Source organism: Perca flavescens, chromosome 12 (genome assembly GCF_004354835.1).
Source record: "Perca flavescens isolate YP-PL-M2 chromosome 12, PFLA_1.0, whole genome shotgun sequence".
In the NCBI taxonomy this organism is placed as follows: domain Eukaryota; kingdom Metazoa; phylum Chordata; class Actinopteri; order Perciformes; family Percidae; genus Perca; species Perca flavescens.
In genome coordinates this window covers 16,798,869-16,823,891 of record NC_041342.1, presented here as the reverse complement: position 1 = coordinate 16,823,891, position 25,023 = coordinate 16,798,869, and the positions used below count along the sequence as shown (strand labels likewise).

At 38.1% G+C, this 25,023-nt stretch overlaps 2 protein-coding genes across 2 annotated transcripts in view; one reads left to right on the top strand and one right to left on the bottom strand.

The window, feature by feature from the left end:
- The window catches only part of crhr2 (corticotropin releasing hormone receptor 2), a 30,704-nt gene extending 22,993 nt beyond the window's left edge, over positions 1 to 7,711 (top strand). Inside the window, exons 7-12 of the mRNA XM_028593274.1 lie at positions 70 to 130; positions 232 to 304; positions 848 to 933; positions 3,188 to 3,323; positions 3,852 to 3,893; positions 5,599 to 7,711. Coding sequence (XP_028449075.1) covers positions 70 to 130; positions 232 to 304; positions 848 to 933; positions 3,188 to 3,323; positions 3,852 to 3,893; positions 5,599 to 5,739 — 539 coding nt within the window. The 3' untranslated portion in view covers positions 5,740 to 7,711. The remainder of the gene's footprint in view (positions 1 to 69; positions 131 to 231; positions 305 to 847; positions 934 to 3,187; positions 3,324 to 3,851; positions 3,894 to 5,598) is intronic.
- Positions 7,712 to 15,829: 8,118 nt separating this feature from the next.
- myl13 (myosin, light chain 13) lies at positions 15,830 to 18,920 on the bottom strand. Its single transcript, XM_028593213.1, has 6 exons — positions 18,706 to 18,920; positions 17,177 to 17,204; positions 16,685 to 16,834; positions 16,319 to 16,492; positions 16,107 to 16,218; positions 15,830 to 16,026 (listed from the first exon to the last, which is right to left on the bottom strand). The coding sequence occupies exons 1-5, from the start codon at positions 18,811 to 18,813 to the stop codon at positions 16,112 to 16,114; spliced, it is 567 nt and encodes a 188-aa protein (XP_028449014.1). The 5' UTR covers positions 18,814 to 18,920; the 3' UTR covers positions 15,830 to 16,026; positions 16,107 to 16,111.
- Between the last annotated feature and the right edge of the window lie 6,103 nt (positions 18,921 to 25,023).

The following is a 25,023-nucleotide window of genomic DNA, read 5'->3' as shown; positions in this document are numbered from 1 at the left end:
AATATCCTATGCCCCTCATATGGTAAATGTTTTCTGAAAAACATGAATCCTTTCATTTCTTTACTCCAGGTATTCCATTACCTATAATAGTAGCTTGGGCCATAGGAAAGTTGTATTATGAAGATGAACAGTAAGTATCCAATAAATAGGTATTTGTATTTGCCAATACAGTTTTCTTAAATGTTTTCTTTGATATCCTGGTACTGATTATTTGTTTTCTTCTGTCAACAGATGTTGGTTTGGTAAAGAGCCTGGAAAATATATGGACTATATTTACCAGGGACCAGTTATTCTTGTGCTACTGGTAAGCAACAACCCAGCAAGGCATTGCACTGTGCATCCCATTATTTTTCACATTAATTGTTAGAACCATTCATCATATAACACACAATTTACACTCACATGAGATTTATCACTAATGCCTGCTTGAAGGTGTAAACTAATGAAAAAATATTGCCCTAAATGAAAATGGTTTTATAATGAAAGCCATTTCTATCATGCATATAGCTTGTTAGAAAGGTGGAATTAATCTTCCTGATGGGTCCAGGCATTCCAACGTATAATAATCCAAAAAATAAGAAATTGTATTCATAGGAATGTATCCGCTAATGGTTTTGTGCAAGCTGTTACCAGCATGTAGGGGCGACCAGTTCTGATTTGTGTGCTTCTCTTACATTTTGTTGTTGAGACAGGAGATGGCTTTGACTTGTGTTACCCTCTACTACTCCTATACTCAGCATTTAATTAGCAGATTATGTTCGCTGCAGAAAATTGCTCTCGGTGTATTTCAATGTAAGCCATTAGCATGGGGTCCAAACTAATGATTTTGTCTATGTTGTTTTTCTAGATAAACTTTGTTTTCCTCTTCAACATAGTACGAATACTTATGACCAAACTAAGAGCTTCAACCACGTCTGAAACAATACAGTACAGGTGAGTTGATAGTGTGGATGATTTTATAAATGTTGAAATGACATGACATGAATTTTTTCTTCTGATTGCTTCTTGCAATGACAACATGTAGTCTTTTAATTGAATAAATACATTTTAGCCTCAAAGTAGCTAATTAGAAAGCAAACTAGTATTACATTTGTATAATTACTGTCACTGTTTAAACTCAGACTTCATTGCACACAAACACCCTCAAGATTATGTATTTTGGGGATCAGAGGGTCCAATGTTAATGACTACAAAGTCAAATCACTGCCAGTGCTGCAATATTAAAGATCAATTATTGTTCATGCGCCTCTTCCAGGCTAAGGATTGCCTGTTATTGCAATTATTGTGACAAATTAAAAACAATAAATCACATTAACACCCTGAAACCTATTTCTTTAATGCATTTTATTCCCAAACTTTTCCAATTTAATTTATAGATAAAGTAGAAAGAATGAAAATGAAGTCTAGACAAAGAAATTGACTTGAGTGAGCAGAAGGTAGTAAAGTTAATTTGCACAAGAGGCCATTTCTTTTAGTCCCACCAGTATTCTTTGGAGGTGGCAAACATCTCTGACTTGGCACACTTCCGCTTTATGTTGTTAGGTTGTGCATCTGACCAATGAATTGTGAGTTTGCTTTCTCATTTTTGATCACTGTGTCAAGTGTATATTTCTCCTTGGGGGATTATTTTGAGTGTGTGTTTGTGTCACAGCTCACGTAACTTTAATTCAGGCTTTTCAGGCTGCACTGGGATTTACGGTCGTGATGTGACAGATATGCTGACGTGAGCCGTGCAGGTTTAAGTGAGTGAAGGAGAAAAGCGTCAGGCATAAATTGTTGACCCAAATTTAGAACATAATAATTCCTTCAAAATGCTGTCGGTTTTACCAGAATTTCATAAACAATACAAGAACAACAAGGACCAAATGGGATTTTCTGTAATGTTTAAATTGCTTGCATGGCACAGCATGTCATGCTTATTGGATTTTCTTTTGGAGAATACAGTATACAGTATCATCTCATATTAAAACCCCAACTTCATTTTAAACATCTTGGGTTCTCAGATCTGAAACTCTTTAGTTAATCAGAAAAAAACACTCCAATGGACAGTTCAACTACTTACCATCTAGTAAAAAGATGCAGAACCTCCAAAACAAAATCAATTTATTAACTCATAATAACATTTACAGGTGAATACTATGGATAATTGTGAAACTCTGTATTAATGACATTTCTTACTGCAGACCTGCTAGTTTATCTAACTATAAATCAAGGTGTGTGTGTGTGTGTGTGTGTGTGTGTGTGTGTGTGTGTGTGTGTGTGTGTGTGTGTGTGCGTGTGTCCGTTGTATTTCTAATATCTCGAAAACCGTTCATCCGATCTACTTCACATTTGATGTCCTGGGTACCCAATGAACTTGCCGTTTGGAATTTGCAGCAGTTTGGACAGTGTTGGATATTGAATATTGATAAATTGTCAATAAAACTAAACAATCGCACAATAAAGGTTGAGGAAAAAAGGTTGAAAAAAAAATGCTGGCATAGCGCTGGCTCTACGCATGTCTACCCTTCACAATAATAGCCCAGCTTAAATTTACTCCGAGCATTTTGCCAAGAGAAAACTCAATAAAAAGGCATTTTTGCAGACACTGGATATCAAACAAAAGCCAGACACTATATTATATGAAATTGCTGTCAGCTGTAAGTTCACCACTTGTATGCACACAGCAGAAGGTAACGTCATCTTGGAGCTGACAAAGAGAGCTGCCCCCTCCGGTTGTTCAAGTGTGCTGCTAACTTATAATACTAATAACATTACCGTTGGCAAAATACCTCCGCTAATTCAATCCATACTTTAACGTTACTTTATAACTGTCGAGCCACTAAGCCTGTTTGGAAATGAACACCTCTGCTGAAGTGTTAAATTCATTAACAATTTTGAGGTACAATGGTTCTGGAGAAAGCTACAAGCAGCAATTGGCCCATTCCAAACAGGCACTTTTTGAACGGACACTCTACTAGTATAAAGTAAAAAATGTAAAGATGTAGAAATGCATTATTACCAAATAAATCATCATAAAATCATATCATTTTAAACCTGGCAAACTTAATCTATTAAACAATAGTAAATTACTCATTAAGAATCATGCAGAATCATGCCTTTTCGAAAATCAACTTGGATGTAATCCAAGTTCTTATTATAGTATTTTGTATAAATGGGCTGCTGATTTCCATCCCTGTCTTCACAGGAAAGCTGTGAAAGCAACACTGGTCTTGTTACCTCTGCTAGGCATCACCTACATGCTCTTCTTTGTGAATCCGGGGGAGGACGACATCGCACAAATTGTTTTCATCTATTTCAACTCCTTTTTACAGTCTTTTCAGGTAAGCTTGAGGATTATGATGCATTATAACACTGGCCAACGATAAAAAAAACAACTAAATGAACAATGGGAGTCATACTGATTTCTTAATGGGTTTTTTTTATCACAGAGTTGTATTACTTCTCCTCAGTCATGAGCCTTATTGTGGGAAGATGATTTGAAGTAGCATCCTGGCTGTGCTTACAGTTCACACAGCGGCCTTCCTGCCTCATGCAGTGCTCTCAGTTGACAGACTAACAAGGCAATGTGGGCATGGGTTCTGCTCTGTGGCCATTTTTGTATTCATCTTACCATCTTTTGGGCCTAAATTTACGACTGAGTAGGTGGAAAAAAAATGGATTTCAAGCAGAGATTCTTTTCAGTGAAAAATTATATTTGGCATGACAAGAGTTTCTCCCAATATCTCTCTTAATTTATTTTGCTTTTTCTTTTCACAACTGCATCTGAATTCTCTGATCTTAAATTAAGGTGCCACTACACAATACAGCTGCATTGACTTCTTTTAATAGTAATGTATCTTTTTCTGCAGGGGTTCTTTGTGTCAGTGTTTTACTGCTTTCTAAATGGAGAGGTGAGTCACTGAAGTTTTGCATCAGGCTCAGTATTTATGAATTTAATTAAGTTGTGTTAATGTGTTTCTTGATCTATGATCTTAATAAAGCCCAACATGGATTTCCTTGATTAGTTTAGTTTTTTTTTCCAACAACCCTCCTAGTTACAATTTTTCCTAAGTTCAAGCAGGGGGTAGAATCAGGTGGCTTTCATTAAGAAAAAGAAAAACTGCTGAAAGATTTTCTGTTTTAGTTAAATTGTAGCATTTGGATTAAATATTAATAGAAAACTTTGTCATTTTCATCTGATTATAATGAAAGCAAATTGGTAGACTTCCAGCTGTTCGAAAGTCATTAATGCCATTATAAGAATTACACACATTTGTAATTTCACTAATTGTGAAAAATTAAGGACCCTCTTGCCGCTCTCTCACAACCCTCCAATAACTGAAACTTTGGGGTGGAGAGGCAGTCAAGTTGACAAGGAGTTGTAAAAGATAAAAGTCACCCCTCTCACAATTATTTAATACAAGTGAAAATTGTCATTGGCAAAAGTGATTATGTGTCATTAAGGGATTATTTTTTTTTTTTGTTCTCACTGCCATTTTATTGTTTGCAGTACATTATATTCTTGTCCATTTAAAAAATGACAACAGGGGGTAAAAAAAAGGGTTTGGGCATGTCTCTCAATCCCCATCTTTTCTCTTTATTTCGATCCATTTAGCTAGTCCAATATTTAGAGTGAATACATAATCCTAACCTTTCTTTTTACATTATTATTTAAATTAACCTAATAATTTCATTTCATTCAACCTACACATTGTTTTTTTTTATAATCACATTTATATCATTCTCTGTTGGATTTAACACTGACAGAATAGTTTGACATATCTGTTTGTTAAAAGTGCTCAAGAGATGTCACACTTTTTTTAGGCTACAACATTTATTGTCACATACAGCAAACATTGCCTCACTATCTGCCAGCTGCCTGTCCCCTGAACATGCTGTAAAAAAAAACGCGGTCTCCGTAGACAGCCCAGGCTCCACAAACGGCGACAAAAACTAATTGTGCCAACCTGCACCATGAAACATAACAAACAATCTTCCAGCGTTCCAGCCAATAACCGACAAGAAGGATTTGAGGTCGGGGTTTGGGGGGTTAGTGCGCTGAAGCACGGAAGGGAGGCGGAGGGGACGAGATGAGGAAGAGGGAGGGGCGAGCTAGCCTCGTTTTGTTTGACAATACTTCAAACGTCAACAAGAAGTGCCGTCACCCAACAACGCTTAGAGCACCTTTAAGTATTGAGTTACAGCCAGGAGACAGTTCAGTTAGTTTAGCATAAAGACTAGAAACAGGAAAAAGAGCTAGCCTAGCTCTGTTACAACTTTTTGTATAGATTAAACAAACAAGATGGAACATATTAACTAGTGAGCTTTCGAGGTTCTGATAGGCTGTTTTTGTTCACCTTTGGATAGAGCAAGACTACTGTAGATTCTTTCCAGTCTTTTTGCTATACTAACCCAACTGTCTCCTGGCTGTTGTTTCCTATTTAATAAACATAAACATGAGTGGTATCAATCTTCTCGTTTAGCACATGCATTTCCCAAAATGTCAAATAAAATTTAACAAAAGGAAAGAGTTCAAAGTTTTATATTAAAACGTTTATGTCATATTATTAAGTATTCATGAGTAGAATAATATCATATTTCTGCTCAACACTTTAGGTACGTTCTGCAGTAAGGAAACGGTGGCACCGCTGGCAGGACAACCACGCTCTTCGAGTGCGAGTGGCTCGAGCCATGTCCATCCCCACGTCTCCAACCAGGATTAGCTTCCACAGCATCAAACAGACCACAGCTGTGTGACCAGAACATAATCTCTACGACAACATCTAAGGGAACAGATGTAATATTTTTGTCTAGTACAGACAATGAAGTGATTCACAGAACGGACTGATTCCAAGGCCGTGATGTGTCCAGTGTGACTGGAGAGCCAGGCAATTTCTCTTGTCTGGTGAGAACAATTTATTGCATCTAAAAGAAAACGTTGATCACATATGAAGTCCAATGGGCACATGATTCTTGGAAAATGTATCTCCCGTGACATATTGTACATGTGTTAGAGCGTTTGATGTTTTCTAGAGTGTATTTAAAAGCCTTAAATGGCATCATCACCGAACTGTCACATCACAGCGAGTCTTATCTATGTTCTTCTTTCATCTTACTGCTTAATGGTTGTTAGTGCAGCAAGATAATCCTACAGGATTTGCAGCAGGATGCTTCAGCAGCTCACACACGTGTAGACATCTGCTCCATTGTTACTTAGTGAGAGACATTGACCAAGCTGCACTCCAAAATGCTGTCAGATTTGTATTTAGTGCAATTAATATCAAAATGCTCTTTGAGTTAAATGTTCTTTGTCACCAACAGCTGCGTTTGACTGCTAGAAAAGAGGCTTTGGGAAAGAACAGATAATTAAACATCAAAAAACTCTATGGTTTAAAAGACATAAGATTTAAAAGATGTACTAATTTCTCTTGTGAAAAGAAAATTGAACACTTTTCAACACACAATCTTAACACATGGTGATACATTTTGGTCAATATGAGATGATTTTATACAAACAAGCCATTCTAATGAAGCCTCTATAATGTGTCCTCAGAGCAGTCTTCACTTAAAGTCTGTGTTCTTTTATACCGTGTTTTATTTCATACTGTACTGTTGTGAACATTGTTAAAAAACTTGTTCAGCTTCCTCTCTTTTCCAACGAATTAATGTCATCTCAATTTTTCGCTTCCCCTTTGCTGGGTTTTGCTTTTTTTCTTTCTCCTCAGAGGAGGGTGTGAACAATTTAGTAAGTAAAGATAAGATTATATATTACATACAGTAGAGTTGGGGAAAGTGATTCTAAGTCATTTATGTAATGTACTGTATATGTATGGATTCTCCATGCAGGCACAGTGGAAGCAGATTCAATTCTTTTGGCTTTCTGAAATCCTTGTGGCTTTTCTAGTAATCAGTGTCACAACTAAGCTGCTGGTTTAAGAGAAGAGAAGCTTGATGAAGTGAGCACCAAACACTTGCCTGTAATGCCCACTCTTACATCGGCTCAGGCTGCTCACACAATAATGAGAACAACCATCTATCTACAAGGTCAAACTCCAAAAATATTTTTTGTTTTCTGTAAAAGGATGAAGAGGGGAGAGGAAATGTCAGCTTTGAAAAGGATTACAAACGATCAAAAAAGTCTGAATTATGTTGCAAGCTTAAGTTTTGATGCAAATGGTCCTTTGTGTGTACCTAACATTTGCATAACATCAAAAGAAGATTTCTGTCAGGGGGTACAATTAAGAATGTTTAAAAGGAATAGTTCGACATTTTTGGAAATATACCTATTCATGTGCTTCCGGAGCGTTAGATGACAATATTGTTACCGCATATCTGTCCCATATCTGCGAGTTAGCTTAGCTTAGCATAAAGACTGGAAACGGGGGAAACAGATAGCTTGGCTCTGTTCAAAGGAGTCTCCACTGGTTGCCTGGCAACCTCATGGAACCTCATAAGCTAAGCTTACAAGCTGCTGCCTATAGTTTCATATTTAACCAACAGTCACGAAAGTGGTATTGATCTCAGCAAGAAAACAAATATGCATATTTCCCAAAATGTCAAACAATTTTGAAAATAAATAATCTTAGGTGTATTTCAGTTTGGGTTTGTATTTATTTATTTGTGTTTTCTGTAGTTATTTGCAATGTTATTTCATACTTTTATCAGGACTAAATCCACTGGATCTACTTTAGATTTGGAGTTTCAAAAGTAAGAGAAAAAATACTGAATTTCTGTGGTCAAATTAGTTTGAAGGTGTTGTATGAGTATACAATATATCATACTTTCTTGAAGTAAATTGTACATTTTATATTTGTAAATTTTTGTTACATTACAGCAGACTTTTTGTTGTTGTTGTTGAAATGCTGCTCGACTGGACTGATATCAAATGTTGATGATCATCCAAAGTGATTTTGATGTAAATATTTTAGTGTAACTGTTTCCAGCATCACAACTCATGCAGCTGTAACACTGCGTATCTTTCCATGACCTCATCATGTTATGTAAACATGAAAAGTACATTATCTAGCCAAATATTTCCATACAGAAATAAGAAAACAAATAATTTGTTCAAACTCACCAAAGAGACAAACCATGTTTACCAGCATTTATTATTGTCTACATATTTTTATTGTTGCCATTGCACTTTGTAGACCCAATCTTGTTGACTTTATTTTGTACACCATTTATTGTACATGATGTGATTCCAGATTTGTTAACTTAATACTGTACATGAATACATTTGACTTACTGATTCTATAGAAAACCTTGTTTTGTTGAACCACCCATGTTGCCTTAAAAACAAAAGAAAATGTAGCTAATGTCTCTGTAAATGATGTATCATTGCGTTCCTGATATACATTTGTACATATGTGAAAGGGAAAAAATGGATTTGAATAAAATTCATACAATTTTTGCTCTTTGGCTTTTCATGTTTATGGTCTCATATGTCTGAGGGAGCTCGTAAACAACGGTGATTTAAGTTGACAGAGTACATGATGTATTACAGTTATAATTCAGTTACACTAGGCAATCATCAGCTGCAGAATGCACTAATGGGATCTGTTTAGTTGATTTATTTGCTATTTATCCCTCTCTCCAAGCACTGTATTAAAAATAAATGCAGCAGTCTTGTAATGACTCAGTCATATAATTATTCTTATGAGACTAGACTAAGGCAGCTTCACTGGCACTGTGGCATGTAACTGTCTTTCTTGTAAATATAGTGTTCAGTGATGGAAGTGTCCTGAGAGAGTGCCTGCTATACGTTATAAATGTTGATAGTTTCTTACATTTCAGGCTGGGCTGGAGTGAAGTAGAGCAGAAACTACTGCCTGTGTCCAGAACCCCCAGGACTCAATAAGTTATACATTCCCAAACAATTAGCCGAGACTCTGATGCAGCCTAATAAAGGCTTGTTGTGACAATTAATGCTTTTGATGGTTGACAACAGCATGAAAGGCGGGCAGTGGATATGATGTTCTGGAGTGTAGCAGCGCCAGAGGCAAGCAGCACATCTGCACTGCATTTTGGATTGTTTGCTCTGAGCTCTTTTGTGTGGATACTAAATTGCATTTCATCATTCATTACCTCGGCTAAAAATAAATGAATGGCATGACGGCCTGAGGCCTCCAATAGTCTTAACAATGCTTCATTTAATATGTTATGATGAGGTTTTTCCCATTACACTATGCATCACTTTGAAACAAAAATAACACAACTAAGTTCAGGTCGATAAGCTAACGTTTCTAAAGACTGCTTTTCTAATAATGCTAAGTGGCATTACTTTTTTTAAGCATGTTGGTGATTTTACAAAGGGTCCATTGTCATTGGTATTTGGCAGTACTACTCAGCCTGTGAAAACAGCTGTATGTTTTCTGTGGCTCTTGAGGAATTTTGTTTGACAAAAATTAGACTAGCAGAAAACCGTGAATATGGCTTGACCATCAATGATCAGCACACTTAATTAAACTTAAGTTCCACTGGCATTGTTTTCTTGCGCTATTTTTTGTTGGATCTATTTTAAAGATAAAATTACCTTCTTCTTAAAAATGTGTCGGTCATACCTTTTTTGTTATTTGAGTAGTTCATCTTTCACCGGGTTTACACCAGCCGCTGAAGCGCCGCCTGCTTCCTTTCGGCGATGTTAAGCAATTGTACTGTTCACACAGCACACACTGTGCTACGGAGCTTCGCTCGCTGTCTGAAGTGATTGTTTTGTGTAATTTTGTGCAAGCCAGAGCTAATCTTGCAAGAACACATACTGACAATCTATTATAAACAAAATAGATAACATAATAAATATGATTGAAAAAAACAAAATATGAAACCCCTGGCTGCCAACCCATGTCATTTTCCTGCCCCCCCCCTCCCTGCTGTTCCCTGGAGTTTCAATTCCCCTGATTTTTACACAGTAAAATATCAAAACTGGCCCATCAACTTAATTTATTTAAAAATGCTTTGTGTCACTGCTGTTTGTGATTGTTTATTATTGTTATTTTCCCCATCCATTAAAACAGTTAAAACGGGTGGCAGCAGCAGCAACAACAACATCAACAACAGTCTGTTGAAGAAGTTAGTCAACTGAAAGATGTGAGATAGTGGAACTAAAAGCATATGTCCCGCCAATACATTTTGAAAGGGCCAATGGGGACACACAAACACTCATGTCATCACACTCACTGGCCCAATCCCAAAGTGAGCCCTGAGGACTAAGGACTAAAGACTCACAGACTTAAGTGATCTCAGGTACTAAGTGAGCGAGTGTGTGAGGCCACATGGGCTCAGATAGGTATAAATGGGATTGGGACAGCACTTCACGAGATCACATGTTACCTTGGCGACGTTTAATAACAAAGATGTTGCTGACACTTGCCGGTTTGAGAATCTTCATTTTAAGTTTGTTGCTTTCCACACGGCCAAGGCCCAGGAGACGGCTGCCTGATTCCAAACTCTTGTTTTACAAGCTGGACAACAGGTTGGTCTGTTCCGTGGCCGTGTGTCGTGCTGTTGTTTACCTTTGTAATTTCCGGATTTCCATACGGTCTCCGCGGTAAACGTCACAACGCTTTGAACTGTGGGTAATTCCCTTTGGTGAAGTCTGCATCGATGCAGACTCACGGAAAGGGCTCGGTAAGTGTGTACTCAAACCCTCACGCCCTTTGAAATTCGACATTGGGACAACCCTAAGCCCTTACGAATTTCGCGAGAACGCGCACCAAAGTCCGTGAGTCTGTGAGTCCGGACTTTGGGATTGGGCCACTCAGTCCAATGGTGGGATTGCAACACTTTCTCACTCCCATCTCGTAAAATACAGACGCTTGGTCAGGTGCCTTTGGCGTTGTTATTAGCGCTAAAAGTCTCCTTTAGCATCATGTCTAAATGCGCCTTATCTAAGCAGGCTTGGTCAGGACTATTGGTGTCACCTTTGACGCAGTTAGGTTAAGGAAAAGATCATGGGTGGGCTTATAAAAAGGTAAGTTTCTGTGAGACGTGGGACAAGCACGGGGCAGTTGGGTTTAGGAAAAGAAAACCGGGACAAGAACAGGACAGTTGGGTTTAGGAAAAGAAAGAAAGCGACAGTTGGGTTTAGGAAACATGACACGCTGGACACGAACCCCAGCCTCCGGGGTGATAGTCCTGTGTTGTTTGATCCATCCACCAACCCAAACCAACGTCCTTATGCGGAATTTAGGGCTTTCATTCCACTCGCTATTGTTGTCGCTCTTAAAGGTCCCATGACATGGTGCTCTTTGGATACTTTTATATAGACCTTAGTGGTCCCCTAATACTGTATCTGAAGTCTCTTTCCCGAAATTCAGCCTTGGTGCAGAATTACAGCCACTAGAGCCAGTCCCACAATGAGCTTTGCTTAGTATGTGCCATTTCTGTGTCTGTAGCTATTGAGGAAGAGAGAGGGTGGGGCAAGGCGGAGGGTGGTGGTGTGGCCTTGACCAACGTCCACTTTGCTCGTTTGAAAGCCATGATGCCTCTCTCTCATGGGTGGGCCAAATTCTCTGGGTGGGCAAAGCAGAAAAAGGGGAGGTAACCAGCGCTGCGTAGCTGCTGCTCTGCCCAGTGTGTTCTACACACACGCTGAAGGGTGCTTTTTGCGTCGTATCTGACGCTGACAGCCACTGCCCAAGCGTCCGTATTTTACGAGTTCGTAGTGAGAACAGGTTGGGGATTGTTCTAGTGCCGCTGGAGGTTCCACCGGATGTCCCTCATTTTCAGCCAGATGTCCGTCACCTTCCACTTTCTTTGTGTTGGCATTCTAAACTCTGGTCGATTCAGGAAACGTCCTCCGAGATAGAACTGACAATCAAATTATATTTAAGTTTTTTTTTAGTAAAATTCTCATCACACACTCGACAGCCATTTTAATTCCAGAGCTCGTTTCCCTACGTGCACATGTTCCACTAAAACAAGTTCCTTCCAGAGACTAAAAGAGACACTGTACAGAAAAAAACATTAGGCTCACATACTTTTCCGCTGTGCTGTGCAGATAGGTCTGATTATTGTCTGCTGTTTGACTTCATATAGACAGCTTTGTGCCTTTCCAAATCATGTCCAATCAATTGAATTTACCACAGGTGGACTCCAATCAAGGTAACAGATCTCCGAGATGATCCAGAGAAATGGGAGGCCCCTGAGCTGAATTTCAAGTGTCACAGCCAAGGGTCTGAATATTTATGTCAATGTGATATATTTAAGTTTATTTTATATATATATTAGTGCTGTCAGTTAAACGCGTTATTAACGGCGTTAACGCAAACCCATTTTAACGGCGTCAATTTCTTTATCGCGAGATTAACGTTCTTTTTGGCCCAGCAAACTTTGTAGTTTTTTCACATGCTGTTCCAACAACTGGTAACGTTAGAAAAACTACAACATCACACCGGATCTAGCTAGACTGGAAACAAAACAACATGCACGCTGCACACACTTGTTTGCACTTGCTTGCGAGCCGGCCAAAGAGTAGTACATAACTGCAAAGTCGCTTTTCGACGAAAATCGACGTTTTGAATGGGGTCCGAGACCCGGTGCTAATACGGCACCGGTGCCTTAACGACTGTTATCTACCAGACCAAATAGCAACGCGGATTTCGGTGCCTTATTTAGGTGCCACTTAGATGCCTGCGCTTCTTTCTGATGCTCCGAAAACGGACGTTAGAGGGAACTGAAACATTGCCGCACAGGAGGCCAGTCAACACTACACTTAGCAGCAGGTAACGTTAGCCTAGATAGCTTAGATAGCAGCTGGATTAAACACGGTTAAAATGTTTACAGCTAAACGGTGTAAAGTGTGTCTGTATTTCACTGGAGAGGACTCCAACACCGGACTGTAGCTGCCGTTGTCTGAAAAACACAGTCATGATGTCATGTTGCTCGCCTCGCCAGCCTCGTGGTGCATTCACTGTAATTGTAAAATACCCTTTTCCCATCCAGTGGTTGTTTTCACCGTTTTGTGCTCCTTTTTTTTTAGAACAACTTTTTATTGTTTTATATTTTTGAACATACAGAACAGACAAATACAATTGAACATGGTGCTCCTTTTTTAAATATATATATCTTTCGGTTCAGGCACCGTTTTAAAAGTATCGTATCATGTTGATAAGAGCATTAAAATGAGAAAAAATAATGGGACAAAAAGAAATCAAAGGACATTTAAAATAGATAAAAATGTGCGATTATTGCGAATAATTGCGAGTTAACTATGACATTAATGCGATTAATCGTAATTAAATATTTTAATCGTTTGATAGCACTATTATATATATATATATATATATATATATATATATATATATATATATATATATATATATATATATATATATATATATATATATATATATATATATATATATATATATATATATATATATATATATATATATATATATATATATATATATATATATATATATATATATATATATATATCCACTCCACTATATATATATATATATATATATATATATATATATATATATATATATATATATATGTATATGTATATATTTAAGGTGAGTGTGTGTGTGTGTGTGTATATATATATATATATATGAAGGAAATCCCTTTTCACTTTGTTATTATAGCAAAAGGGTGTAGATTGATGAAGGAATGAATTCAAACGATTTTAGTCCAAGGCTATGTCTGTGACACTGAAGCTAAAAATCTAAGAAATGCCAATATAATAATATCCTGTAGCTCAAACCTTTTGCTTATGAAATGCACAGTGAATGCTGAACATATGTCTGATGCATAGCATTAATCAATAATGTCAAATAACAATGTCTTAGCTGAGGTTGAGTACAGTTAAAATGCACTTTAACAAGAAGAGCATTGCTCACATTAAAGAAATTATTCCATAGATACAGCCAGTTTATTAAAATACTCTGCTGTGCAGATGAGTTGTAATATCCCAGCAACGGCGCTATCCTAGAGGCCGAGTGTAAAATTGCCTGTGCACAAATAATGGCTAAATACAACTCAAGCTCAAGAGGAAAGCAAACTGACAAAGATTATGTTTCTCCAAAGATTATGAGCTGTGAAGGAATGGTGAATCTTTAAAAGCATTTGTTTACAGATTTCACTCTATTTTCATATTTTACAGTGTAAACATCAAGCTAAAATAATATTGTTAGAGGTATAAAATATATAGTTTTTCAAATTAAAGCTTGAGGGAAAATAAAGGGGTCTAATTGTCTTTAGCCTCTAGTAAAACACTTGTGAGTGGACTTGTTATACTAAACTTGCCTATGGCAAAGAAACTGATATTCCATCATGCAATTCATGCATGAAACACCAAACTTCTATAAACACAAAAAATTCAAGCAGCAGTGTAACAGCACAAAATTAATCAGATTTAATTTCTGATTATGTTGTGCTGTTTAACTTTAATAGTACAGTAAATGTGGATTTGAAATAAGGAGAGAGAGAAAGAGCGGCTATTCAACGACCAGAAGTAATTGAATGCATGCTTTGCATTTTGTGGGGGGAAACACATCTAGCCGTGTTGTTAATTAGGTTTATTAGGAGTCTGTATCTGTGTTGAAAGATTTATGTTCATAAGCAATGAATGTAACTGTGTTGCTGATTTTGAAGATAAACGGCATTTGCTTTTGTGGCACCAGTGGGATGGATGGGTTGTGACAGGTTAACTTTAGAGATTTATTATGCTTTCATATGATGAAAGCAGGACTGGAGCTTTAATGGAGTGAAAACCCACAATCAAGCTTTCAGGGTTCTTCATTCATTTAGCAAAGTAATGGCATGCAGTTTTTTTTCCCCCACAGTGTGTACTGAATCCATTAATTGCAATAAAAGAAGACATTATTTGAACAACAGTTCCCCCTACTGCCTATAGAAGGTAATTACCATTACACAGTTTATTTTTTGCATGTATTGAAAGTTAAGACACTGATTCAATACTAACGTTTTGCTTCAGGCCTACCTACAGTAGTTCATTTCTGTTTTTCTTTTAGTAAAATGCCGTAGAGCAATAACAAAATAATAAAATATCTGTCCACTGTAGGTAATATAGTTCATTAGGTACACCTTGCTAGAACTACAATCTTATATAATAAAATTGAATTTCATAATTTCATTTTTTAAATTATATAATTGTACAATTGTCTTCATCTTTAATGTACTTGTATACACTGCTGTCTCTTTAATTCAGTTCTGTCCTGAAGTGAATGTGTCTAAACAAAAATTAATTTCTGTGGGATGGCCTTCTTTCCTTTCTTGTTTCCCCTTTTATTTTCCCTGTGCCTATACCCTTTATTTAGCCTATATCTTTTTTTCTCCCAGTGATGTGAAACTAGTGTTTTTTTATTGTATACCTGTTGGATATCTCTGGGATAAGATTAAATTATACAATATATTATTATATATTTTAGTTTCTGCACACTGGCAGTACTGAGTTTCTTAGCACCAATAGGCTTTTTCAAAGAAGACATTTTGACTTGTCACAGTAGAAAAAGCACAGGTGTGAATTATAGAATTAGTGATGGCTTAATTTCATTTAGCTGCTTTGATTTCAGGGTCCTGGGTATCGTGCATGTAGGCTTGCTGTCACACTGTCGCTTTCACTGGAACACTTGAATAGAGCAGAGCCATCATTAGTGTTATTATTAACACCTGTGCTTTTCCTCCTATGACAAGTAAAACATGTCTGCATTAAAAAGGCCTTTATGCCTGACTGAGTCCATGTCGGAAATTTTTTTTTCTAATGAACTCATTTCTGTGTTAAACTTCTCCTAGTGAGATACAGTGTGTATAATTCTCTCTTTAGTAAGTTCTGGAGCAGCTTTGAACCGTGGTTTTGAAAAACAGAACACCATCAATATGATTGTATTTATTTACCATGATCTACTATATGGTGCAATGTGTGCACAGCATCAACACAAGCGGTCTTAAAAAACATGGTGATATATTGATGAGTTGTAGATCCATTTGAGATGCATGGAAATGAAAAATATACAAGATGGGATTTACAGAAACATAGATCTGCTGTCAAGAATTCAGGGTCTTGCTTTCCTATATGAAGGAGAAACAACTCATTACTCACTCATATAGATCTCATAATGCATGACAATCAGGCTGAAATGCACTTTTACCCTTTTTAAGTTGCCATAATGTATTTTACAAAAGCTTCATAATTGATGCATCCATTAGCATCCTCCTGGTTTTGCATCAGCTGCTCCACCTCGCTCTCATTCATCTTTTCACCTGTGGTCCATAAGGAAGAAATCAGGACTGTCAGCTCAGTACTCATCCTTACAATGACAACTTTAAAAAAATCTGTTTGTGGCAAGACTGTTCAACTCACCCAGTGTTGCTAGAACATGCCTGAGCTCAGCTCCCATGACTGTGCCATTCCCCTCCTTGTCAAATACCCTCAGACCCTCCACAAAGTCCTCATATGTTCCACGGTCCTTGGCCTTGCAAATGTGTTGGAGCATGGGCAGAAACTGATCAAAGTCAAGCATCTTAGTCTGCATGTCTGTGGGGGAAAAGAGTTTTTACCAACAAACAAAAAAAGGAAAACTGGACAGGCTTAAGCTATGACCAATGTTGAACTATATTTGAACCTTTCTCTGTATTCGACAAATGTTGCCTTTGAACCAGATTTAACGCAGTATTAACACCAATATGTCAACAATAGAGTCACTCAGGTGCATACAGTACAACCCACCTTCAGGCTTGGGCTTTCCAAGGACATTCATGATCTCTGTGTTGGTAGGATTCTGGCCCAAAGCCCTAATCAGGTCACCACACTGGGCGTATGTGATTTTCATCTCATTGGCTGGTGTCCTGTCAAACAGCTGGAAGGAATCTTTGAAGTCTGTCAACAAGATGAAAAACAGGTTATTCCTTCTGATTTTAATTCTGTTTATTGTGATTCAAGAGTGCATGCAGAATATCAAGGAGATGCTTCAAAGTGATAATGTAAAATGGCATCCCTCGGATAAAATGGTCCGCTGCTAGTGACAAAACCAGAAAGATTCAATTGTTCCACTTTACCTTTGCCTTCATCTCCTTTCAGATGGATTGACTTAGATTAAAACAATATCCACTAACAGCTGTTGCTTGGGGAGCATGATCACACAAACCACTCCATCCCTCTATAAATAGCTTACACTCCATGAAGCACAAATGACAACTGTAACAACAACTTCAACCTTACCCTCAATTTGCTCAGGGGTGAATTCCAGCTAAAAAGAGACAAAGAAAATAAGGTAGTTAGAAGCTGCTAAACATTCAGGAATTAGAGCAGTTCACAAGGCAAGTGAGTGGGATTTACAGCAGAGGAAATTCATTTTGAAAACAGAAGAAACTGTTAAGTTTGACCCTTGGCCTTGCCTCAACCTTTATAATGCCAGTCCAACAGATCGAGTTACAGTACTGATCACAGTGCATTGTTCATCAGTGACCCTGGATTGGACACCCCCTTCTCACAGTCTGTCTGCTACTGTCCACTTCATTTGAGTTTATTTTTAGATGCAATATGTGGCAAGGAATGGTTGATACTGAACCAGGATGTAAAATACAATTTTAACAAGGTCAAGCAATCTAAACCTGATAATTATGTCCTGTACCGTTATGATGCACTGCCTTTGAACATGCGCTGCTTATTCATCAACCACTTCTTGTTTGAAACATTAAGGTGGTTTAAAACTTGAAAACAGAATCTGTTGAGAACTTTATTTTCACTTAAGGCTAACACTTTGCAGTATGAAAGATCAACACATTTTTAAGTGAATATTTACAGACGTAGTGTCAGAATGTATGGTTAAATCAATTATACAATATTATTTTGGTGTTCTAGCAGCGAAGATAAATGTTAAACCAACTATATGTATGACAATTCAGTTAAACTTCAAAAAAAATATTATTGTTCTGAATACCCCTGACAAACAATAGATAGTTTAGTTTAGTGTCTGATGTCTGGCTATCTACCAACCCGTAGCCCCTCCATTAAGCTTTGTAAAAATATTATCCAAACACTTATCTAAGCATGTTTAAAGATGGATTGTGATGGATGTAATTATCTATATTTTTCCTTCTCCCGGTTTTTCCACCCTTTTGCCCTCAGAGGAATGGTGCGGGTGGTCGGCTATTCAGAGACATAATGAAAATCATATTTTGTGGCTCTAACCGCGCTCCATTGTAACATGGCAGCTCGCTTAACCAGGAAAACATTTATCCATCGAGAAGGGGCCAAGTCAGCAGAAGATCTTTCCATGATGTCTGGTATCAGCTAGTTTGCCTCTGAACCTCCCACTAACAAGTAGTCACAGCTTCTTTAACTGTATAACAATTTATTTTGCATGTTTAAAGGTTAATAAAGAGCTGAAATAACTATAATTATTATACAAATCACCAGCATCACCATAATCAAATGGCTGTTCAGTCCTGTTTTGCTTGCACTGCCAAGTTCATATCACATGGGGTCTCTGAAGCTCTATAAATACCAGCTTGGCTGGTAACCATTTTTTTATGAAATCTCCTTAGTAGTAATAATCCTATAGTAAGTATAGTAAATAATAAATAGAAAGTATACTATGATACCAATAAAAAAAATCTTTATATTTTAAGTTTAATTTCCAGTAAGAGTAACCATTGGTCATTTCAAATATTAAAACACTCTAATCTGTCTAACTAAGCAGATGTACAGTTTCATTGCTTAATATTGCGTTTTTTGTTTTGTTTTACCGTTACTGTTGCAGGGTCAAACTCCGGGGTCTTAGGGCGCTCTGGCTCTGGCGGCTTAGGGGCTGGTGCTGCTGCAGGTTTTGGCTCTTCCTTCTTCTTTGGGGCCATCGCCAGAAGCTTTCAGGAGACAAAGTATAGGACCGACACAGACACAGAGGGATCCAGCACACTGCGGTTGGATGTGGCCCAGTAGAGGTTAGGCCCCTTTATCCACTGGCCACAGATGTCATATCCTCCACCCCCTGCAATGCCCAACCACACTGCCAACAATAGGGGGAGGACTATAAAAGGATATGCCTTTGTGCTTCTATTTAAGACAAAGGTTGTTGGTTGTGGGTGTACATCACCAGGATGTGAATGATGGAAAACTGTATTGGCTGAAATCCCATGCCTGGAAGCTTCTGTTAATCAGGAGGTGTCCATCAACACGAGTGAGACATTATGTTACCTCCCTTATCTTGGACTGTTGACCATGCTTAGGGAGTTCTGGTGGATATTAGTGAGTAGGGGATGAAGACAATGATTACTGGAAAAGATGGGGTGAAGTTGTTTAAATGACAATGCCACTATGCTGTCTGATGGGACACACTGCAATTCCCAGCAATTATCCTTGATTATGATTCACAATTGCAACCAATGACATAGCAGTATTCACTGTGCAAATGCTGTGCCAGGACATTCATGATGACCATTTATCTGGTCTGAGCAGAGGGATTTGCAGAGCATTAAACTCAAATCCACTGGCCCAAACAGGATTCACAGAACGTTGTTTCTGTCTGATCTCGGACTTTTGAGTGTAGTTACATATGAACAAGCCTGTCTAAAAGCTAAGTGTCAACAACATAGAAGTCAGAAAAGTAATCTAGGATGACACTAAGTGCCACTTTGTGTAGCTGCCAGTCACACTTGAATGGAGACAAGCTTTGTAGACAGAGCCAGGAGGTGTTTTTGGTGTTTGAATGGTTACAAATTAAAGATTAACGAAAGGCCTTTAAACTAACCTTTTCTTTCCAATAACAGTTGTTACACTACAGTACATCCACACTATGACATGCGTATCAACCTACAGTGTAGAATTACAGGCACAACACTATCGGACATGCCTCCAGCAACAAATTTCTCTGGTCACAGGACAATCAAGGCAATAGAACATTCACTTTTTATGCTCATTAAGTATGGATCGGCTGTCCTAAATCTGGGTTTGCACCTATACCTTTTTTTTTAAAAGGTATGTCTACACATTCAGTTTATCACGAATGGCTTCTATATGAGGCTGTGCTTCACAAACAATGTTTTTGCAATTAATCAAAGAAATACCTCACATGTTAAACGCTTAGAAGGGTGTAAGAAAGAAATATATAACAATATAACATGTTTTGTTAGACATTTTACTAATAACTACCATGTAAAACTAGCAAAACGTCACTACTGTAAATCAAAGTACTACCAAGGATAATCTCCTAAAGAATGTTTCATTTCTTTGGGGAACAGTTGGGCAGCTCATTAGATTTCACAACAGCAGCTACGACTGAAGTCATGAATAAAAACCAAAATACCATAATTACTGTATGAGGGCAGGTTTATTTAGTTAGATTCACTCACTGAAATATTGTTCAGTGTAGTTAAAGGCTCACAGGTTTTCAGTATTTTTCTACTGTTGTTCACTATTCGGAGGGTGGGTGGGGTATGGGTAAGAAAATTACTTTTAGTTTGTACGCGGGAGTTGCAATCTGTTTGATTGTGTATCTATTCATATGGAGAATGAAATATGACTCATCCATTAATAAACGAGTGTGAAAGCTAAAAAGCTTCAAAGGCTTGATCAAGCTGAGCAGTGTCTGAGTTCCAAAATCCATTAACAAGGATGATTATCAGTGATACAAATTAATTCTTGCACTTGTTTATGCTTTGTTTCAGTAAATTATTTTCCCTCTTGATCACCTACAGTATGAGTGCACAGACTTCACTACATCCCTTTGTCTTTGCACCACAAATATGTTACTCCATAGCTGCTCTGGGCGTGTATGTAATGCATGGGCTCACATCCATCTAATGTGACAAAAGAGGCAACCAATCAATTCAATAGTGGCAAACAGTAAGTTATGGCATATCCATAGTCAGGAAGTGCATTCAACGCATGGCCTTTTCATTTTTTAAGCTTGCAATGCTGCACCACAAACATTCCTCTTATGTATGTCCATTTTCCACCTTAATAGCCAGTTTGTTCAAAAGAAATGAAAAGCAAAGACTTTATTGACAAAGTCAATATGAATTTGGCTCTGTGACGACAGGTAGGAAAAAGCCTGAACAGAATAATTTCACTGTGGTGATGATGATGATGATGATGATGATGATAATGATGATGATGATGATGATGATGATGATGATGATGATGATGATGATGATGATGATGATGATGATAAGCCAGTTGTCATGAATGATTTAAACTAAACCTACCCATGTCAACCAAACACAAATCTGTATGAACTAACTGGCTGGAGGAATACATTCAAATTCTTGGGGATTAACATCGCGGACAATATTGGCTTTGGACCAAGATGGTAACTCACATTAGCATGACCTGTCATCAGCAATTTGTGCAAAGATTATTTTGTGACTTTTTGACATTGCAGGCTGATATTGTTCATTGATGCATGCAAAGTCACTCATAATCTAAAATCTAAGATCCTTTAAATGCAATTAAGAGAATCACATACAGAAAAATAATCAGGCATCCTCTCTTGCTCACACTCACTGTGGCCTGGTCTGCTGTGGAAGAGATGGGACATCAGAGCATAAAATAATCACCAGATTAGTGTGTGCTGGAGAAATAATAAGTCATGGCTGCAGTTTGTTCCTCATTATTTCTAAACAGCACATGACGGAAGTGGTCAGTGTCTGGCTGGAGCTAACCTACATAAAGACACAGACGGAAACTGTGTATGTCAGTCCCATTATAAGAGGATCCAGCCCTACATAGCTCAGCGCCAACCCCCCTTCAAATCGCACCAGGTGATTGCCATGGACAGGCTGCGGCAACAATTCATGACATTATCAACCGCATGGAGTCAAGCTCTTAAAACATCTAAGACCTGTCCAATTTGCTATTTGGGAGTAAGTCTTTAATCTGGCTGGTATGTACCCTGGAAAGGCTCCATACTGTGTACAATGCCAATTGTTACTTGGACCCTTCAGATGACCTTCAGGGCAGCTGTAGCCTTTGTGGTTTTAACAGCCTGGATAAAAGCAGGCCTGTTATACAATTACCCCGGCAAAGTGGGATTGCAATTCAGATGTGTGTAAAAAGACACAAAAACCACAAGCTAAAATTATTACTCAAATGTCCAAAGTGTCACTGCCATGTAGTTAGATTCCTAGGCAATATATCTCACCTGACTGTACTGTATGTGCTGTAATGGTGCCCAAATGTGAAATTCAATTAGGGAAGATAAAGAGAACATTATTTTCAAAAGAGGTGAATAGTGAAAAGCTTTTTTCCTGGTATTTGCAACAAATTCTGACTTAAAAAAGCATTAACAGTATCAGAAGACATTAATACGTTTAAACCGTTTTTCATTTTGAATGTTCATACGGTATTAAAAGACCTGTCAATCAATTTGACCCTTTTATTTACATTTTGTTTGCTTTAAACTGCAGAATTAAGTGCATGGAGTGCTCTGTAGTTTATATTGACAGACATAAACTCCCCTATGGCTCTGTATTACCTCTCCGTGGAGCTATGGCGACACTGTTCCACTGTGATCATTTACCAGCACTCAGGATTCAGTTTGTCCAAGCCAATGCTAAAACTAATAAGGTGGTTAATACACCAGCTGGATTCCTGGTAGATGCGACGTGTTCATTACCAACTCCACAAGGCGGTCAGTGAAGTGCGAGAGCATGTAATTAAACTGTGCCCTGTCCAGCTAGGACCCGATGTGGTATCCAGTTTAGAGTGCAGCGCCAGCCTGTAGAGGCCTCACTCCAACATAGACTCTGTTGCCATGTTGTTTGGCAGAAAGTCTTATTTAGTAAAGATAATATAAACACTGTTTTTGGGGACTCACAGCAGGATTTCCGTAACATTTTTTATAGCAAACATTTAACCTTGATAAACAACATTTATGCTGTTCCAGTGTTTGTTGTTTGTTTGTATGTGTGTGTGTGTGTTTGTATGTGTATGTGTGTGTGTGTGTGTGTGTGTGTGTGTGTGTGTGTGTGTGTGTGTGTGTGTGTGTGTGTGTGTGTGTGTGTGTCACAAAGAGACAACATACGATTTACTGAAGTTTGAACTGTTCTTGGTTGTTTCACAATAAAACACCTTTAACATCAGTATATATCCTCAGTGTTGGCAAGTGGAAAATACAAGCATCAAAGATTACACTCTGACAGGTAATTAGGAAGAGGTATTTTTTATTCGGGGGCAGTGGCCTAAGTTATAAGTTGTCAACATTTGTGCTGTCGAACACAAAAAGCCAAGTCAACAACTAAGCCACAGCGCCCTCTTTTGGTCACAGGGTAACTACCCGTCACTAAAAGGTAAACCTTTTGAATCCCCAGTTTAATAGATTTTAGTTTTTCTCATCTCACCTTTTCCACATTTTCATTTACATCCTGGATGTTGTTACCTAAATTAACACAAGTTTACACCCAGAAACAAGGGGGTCATTTTGGACATTTGGATGCTGAGGCCTGCTGAGCAGCATCACTGAATCATTTTGACACTGATTCAAGGTAACCTTGTATAAAAGCATTCTCTGCATTCTTTATGTTCATTTGATTGAATCCCTACATTCCTTGTCCTCTATTTTATCACCTGCCAATATCTGCCATGTCCCCTAATGTGCAGCTCTTTTGTTCATGAGTCAATGAGAAGATTTACTGAGTTGCGTTACATGTATTGATCATCATTGGGACATTCAATTTGACTCAGCAGAGCAGGGTGAGTCCTCTCTCCAGCACACAGTGACCACCACACACCAGAACGTCCTTGCTGCAGGGCAACAGCGCTAACCGCCAAGTGACTGTGACAAGCGCTTTCTTATCTACAGTTGCATTCTGTGTTGGGATCTGTGCACAGTGCAAAGACAGCAGCATTACAATTACAAACGTGCCTCTTATCGCTGCTTCAACCCCACTGCTGCTGGTCGTTTTTGAAAAGTTAAATCTGTGGTTCTTAACCTTTTCGAGTCACAAACCCCCAGAATAATGAGGCATTTACGCACCCCCGCCCCCCCACAAGAGAAAGAGCTGCAAACCGGTGTTAAATAGCAGTTTCGACGCACCTCCCCCGGCTGATTTTGAGTAATAATTGTGAACGCTCTGATTACTTGTGAACAAATAATGCTTTGCTAGCACCTTGTCCAATGTGCTCCTGGCTCTGTCGATTTTTAATGTGTTTGTGACTTTTTTTCCTGCCCTGTCCCGCTGGAACTGCATCCTTTCTGTGTTCCAGGACCTCCTGGTTTACATGAAGCTCTGAATATATAACAACACACGTACCAAACTTCACACATCAATGTAAAAACCTTTCCCCAGTCTAAAATATGTTTTTTATTTTTTCTCCCCAACCATCTGGCGACCCCCAGAAATTATTATCTTGTCCCGACCCCCAGCTTGAGAACCACTGAGTTAAATGACCTTATCTGCTCTGTCTGCATCATATAATTTGTTTGCCAGCCTCTACTATAGACACGTTCCCCTTTAGTTTCATTAGTTGCACTGTGCGGTGCAATGTAATGATGATGGTGTTTTTTTCTTTATCATAACTTGACCAATACCTAAAAAACTTGGATCAGCTGGACTCACGCCAACACGTTTTAATCGCTGTATTCACTTACACAGATCAATTAATTGCACCATTGCTTTATTGTACAAAAAGTAGCAAAAAAAAAAAAAAGTAAGCCAACATGGAAGATAATTCCTTAAAGAGCTCATGATACATTGGGCAAAATCCATTAGCTGATGAAGATTGTGTGATATGATTGAAAGCTCAAGAACAGCTAATGGATCTGTGTAGAGATTGTATCGTCAACCATTCTGTTGGAACTTGTCTCCCTCTTTAACATTTGTTACACACTCTCTCCAACAGCTCTGTTTTTGTGTTTAGTTAAGTCAGCAATTATTTTTTACCACCACTGACTTATTGCAAAACACTTTGGTTACTTAGGAATTTGTTGACAGTGTTCGACATTGTTGACAGTCAAACATTACAACACATTTTGTTCTTGAAATGTGTGTGCGGCTGTTGTTTGCTTTAGCATGTCATGTATTTGTGTTTTATTGAAAGTGTGAATTTCAGACCAATTTGTTCAACAT

Excerpts from the sequence above, each read along its gene's own strand:
- myl13 (XM_028593213.1), bottom strand. The coding sequence starts at position 18,813 with ATGGCCCCAAAGAAGAAGGAAGAGCCAAAACCTGCAGCAGCACCAGCC. Across the intron at positions 17,205-18,705 it reads TTGACCCTGCAACAGTAACG|CTGGAATTCACCCCTGAGCA; the intron begins GTAAAACAAAAC and ends GTCTCTTTTTAG. Across the intron at positions 16,219-16,318 it reads GCATGTTCTAGCAACACTGG|GTGAAAAGATGAATGAGAGC; the intron begins GTGAGTTGAACA and ends TATGGACCACAG.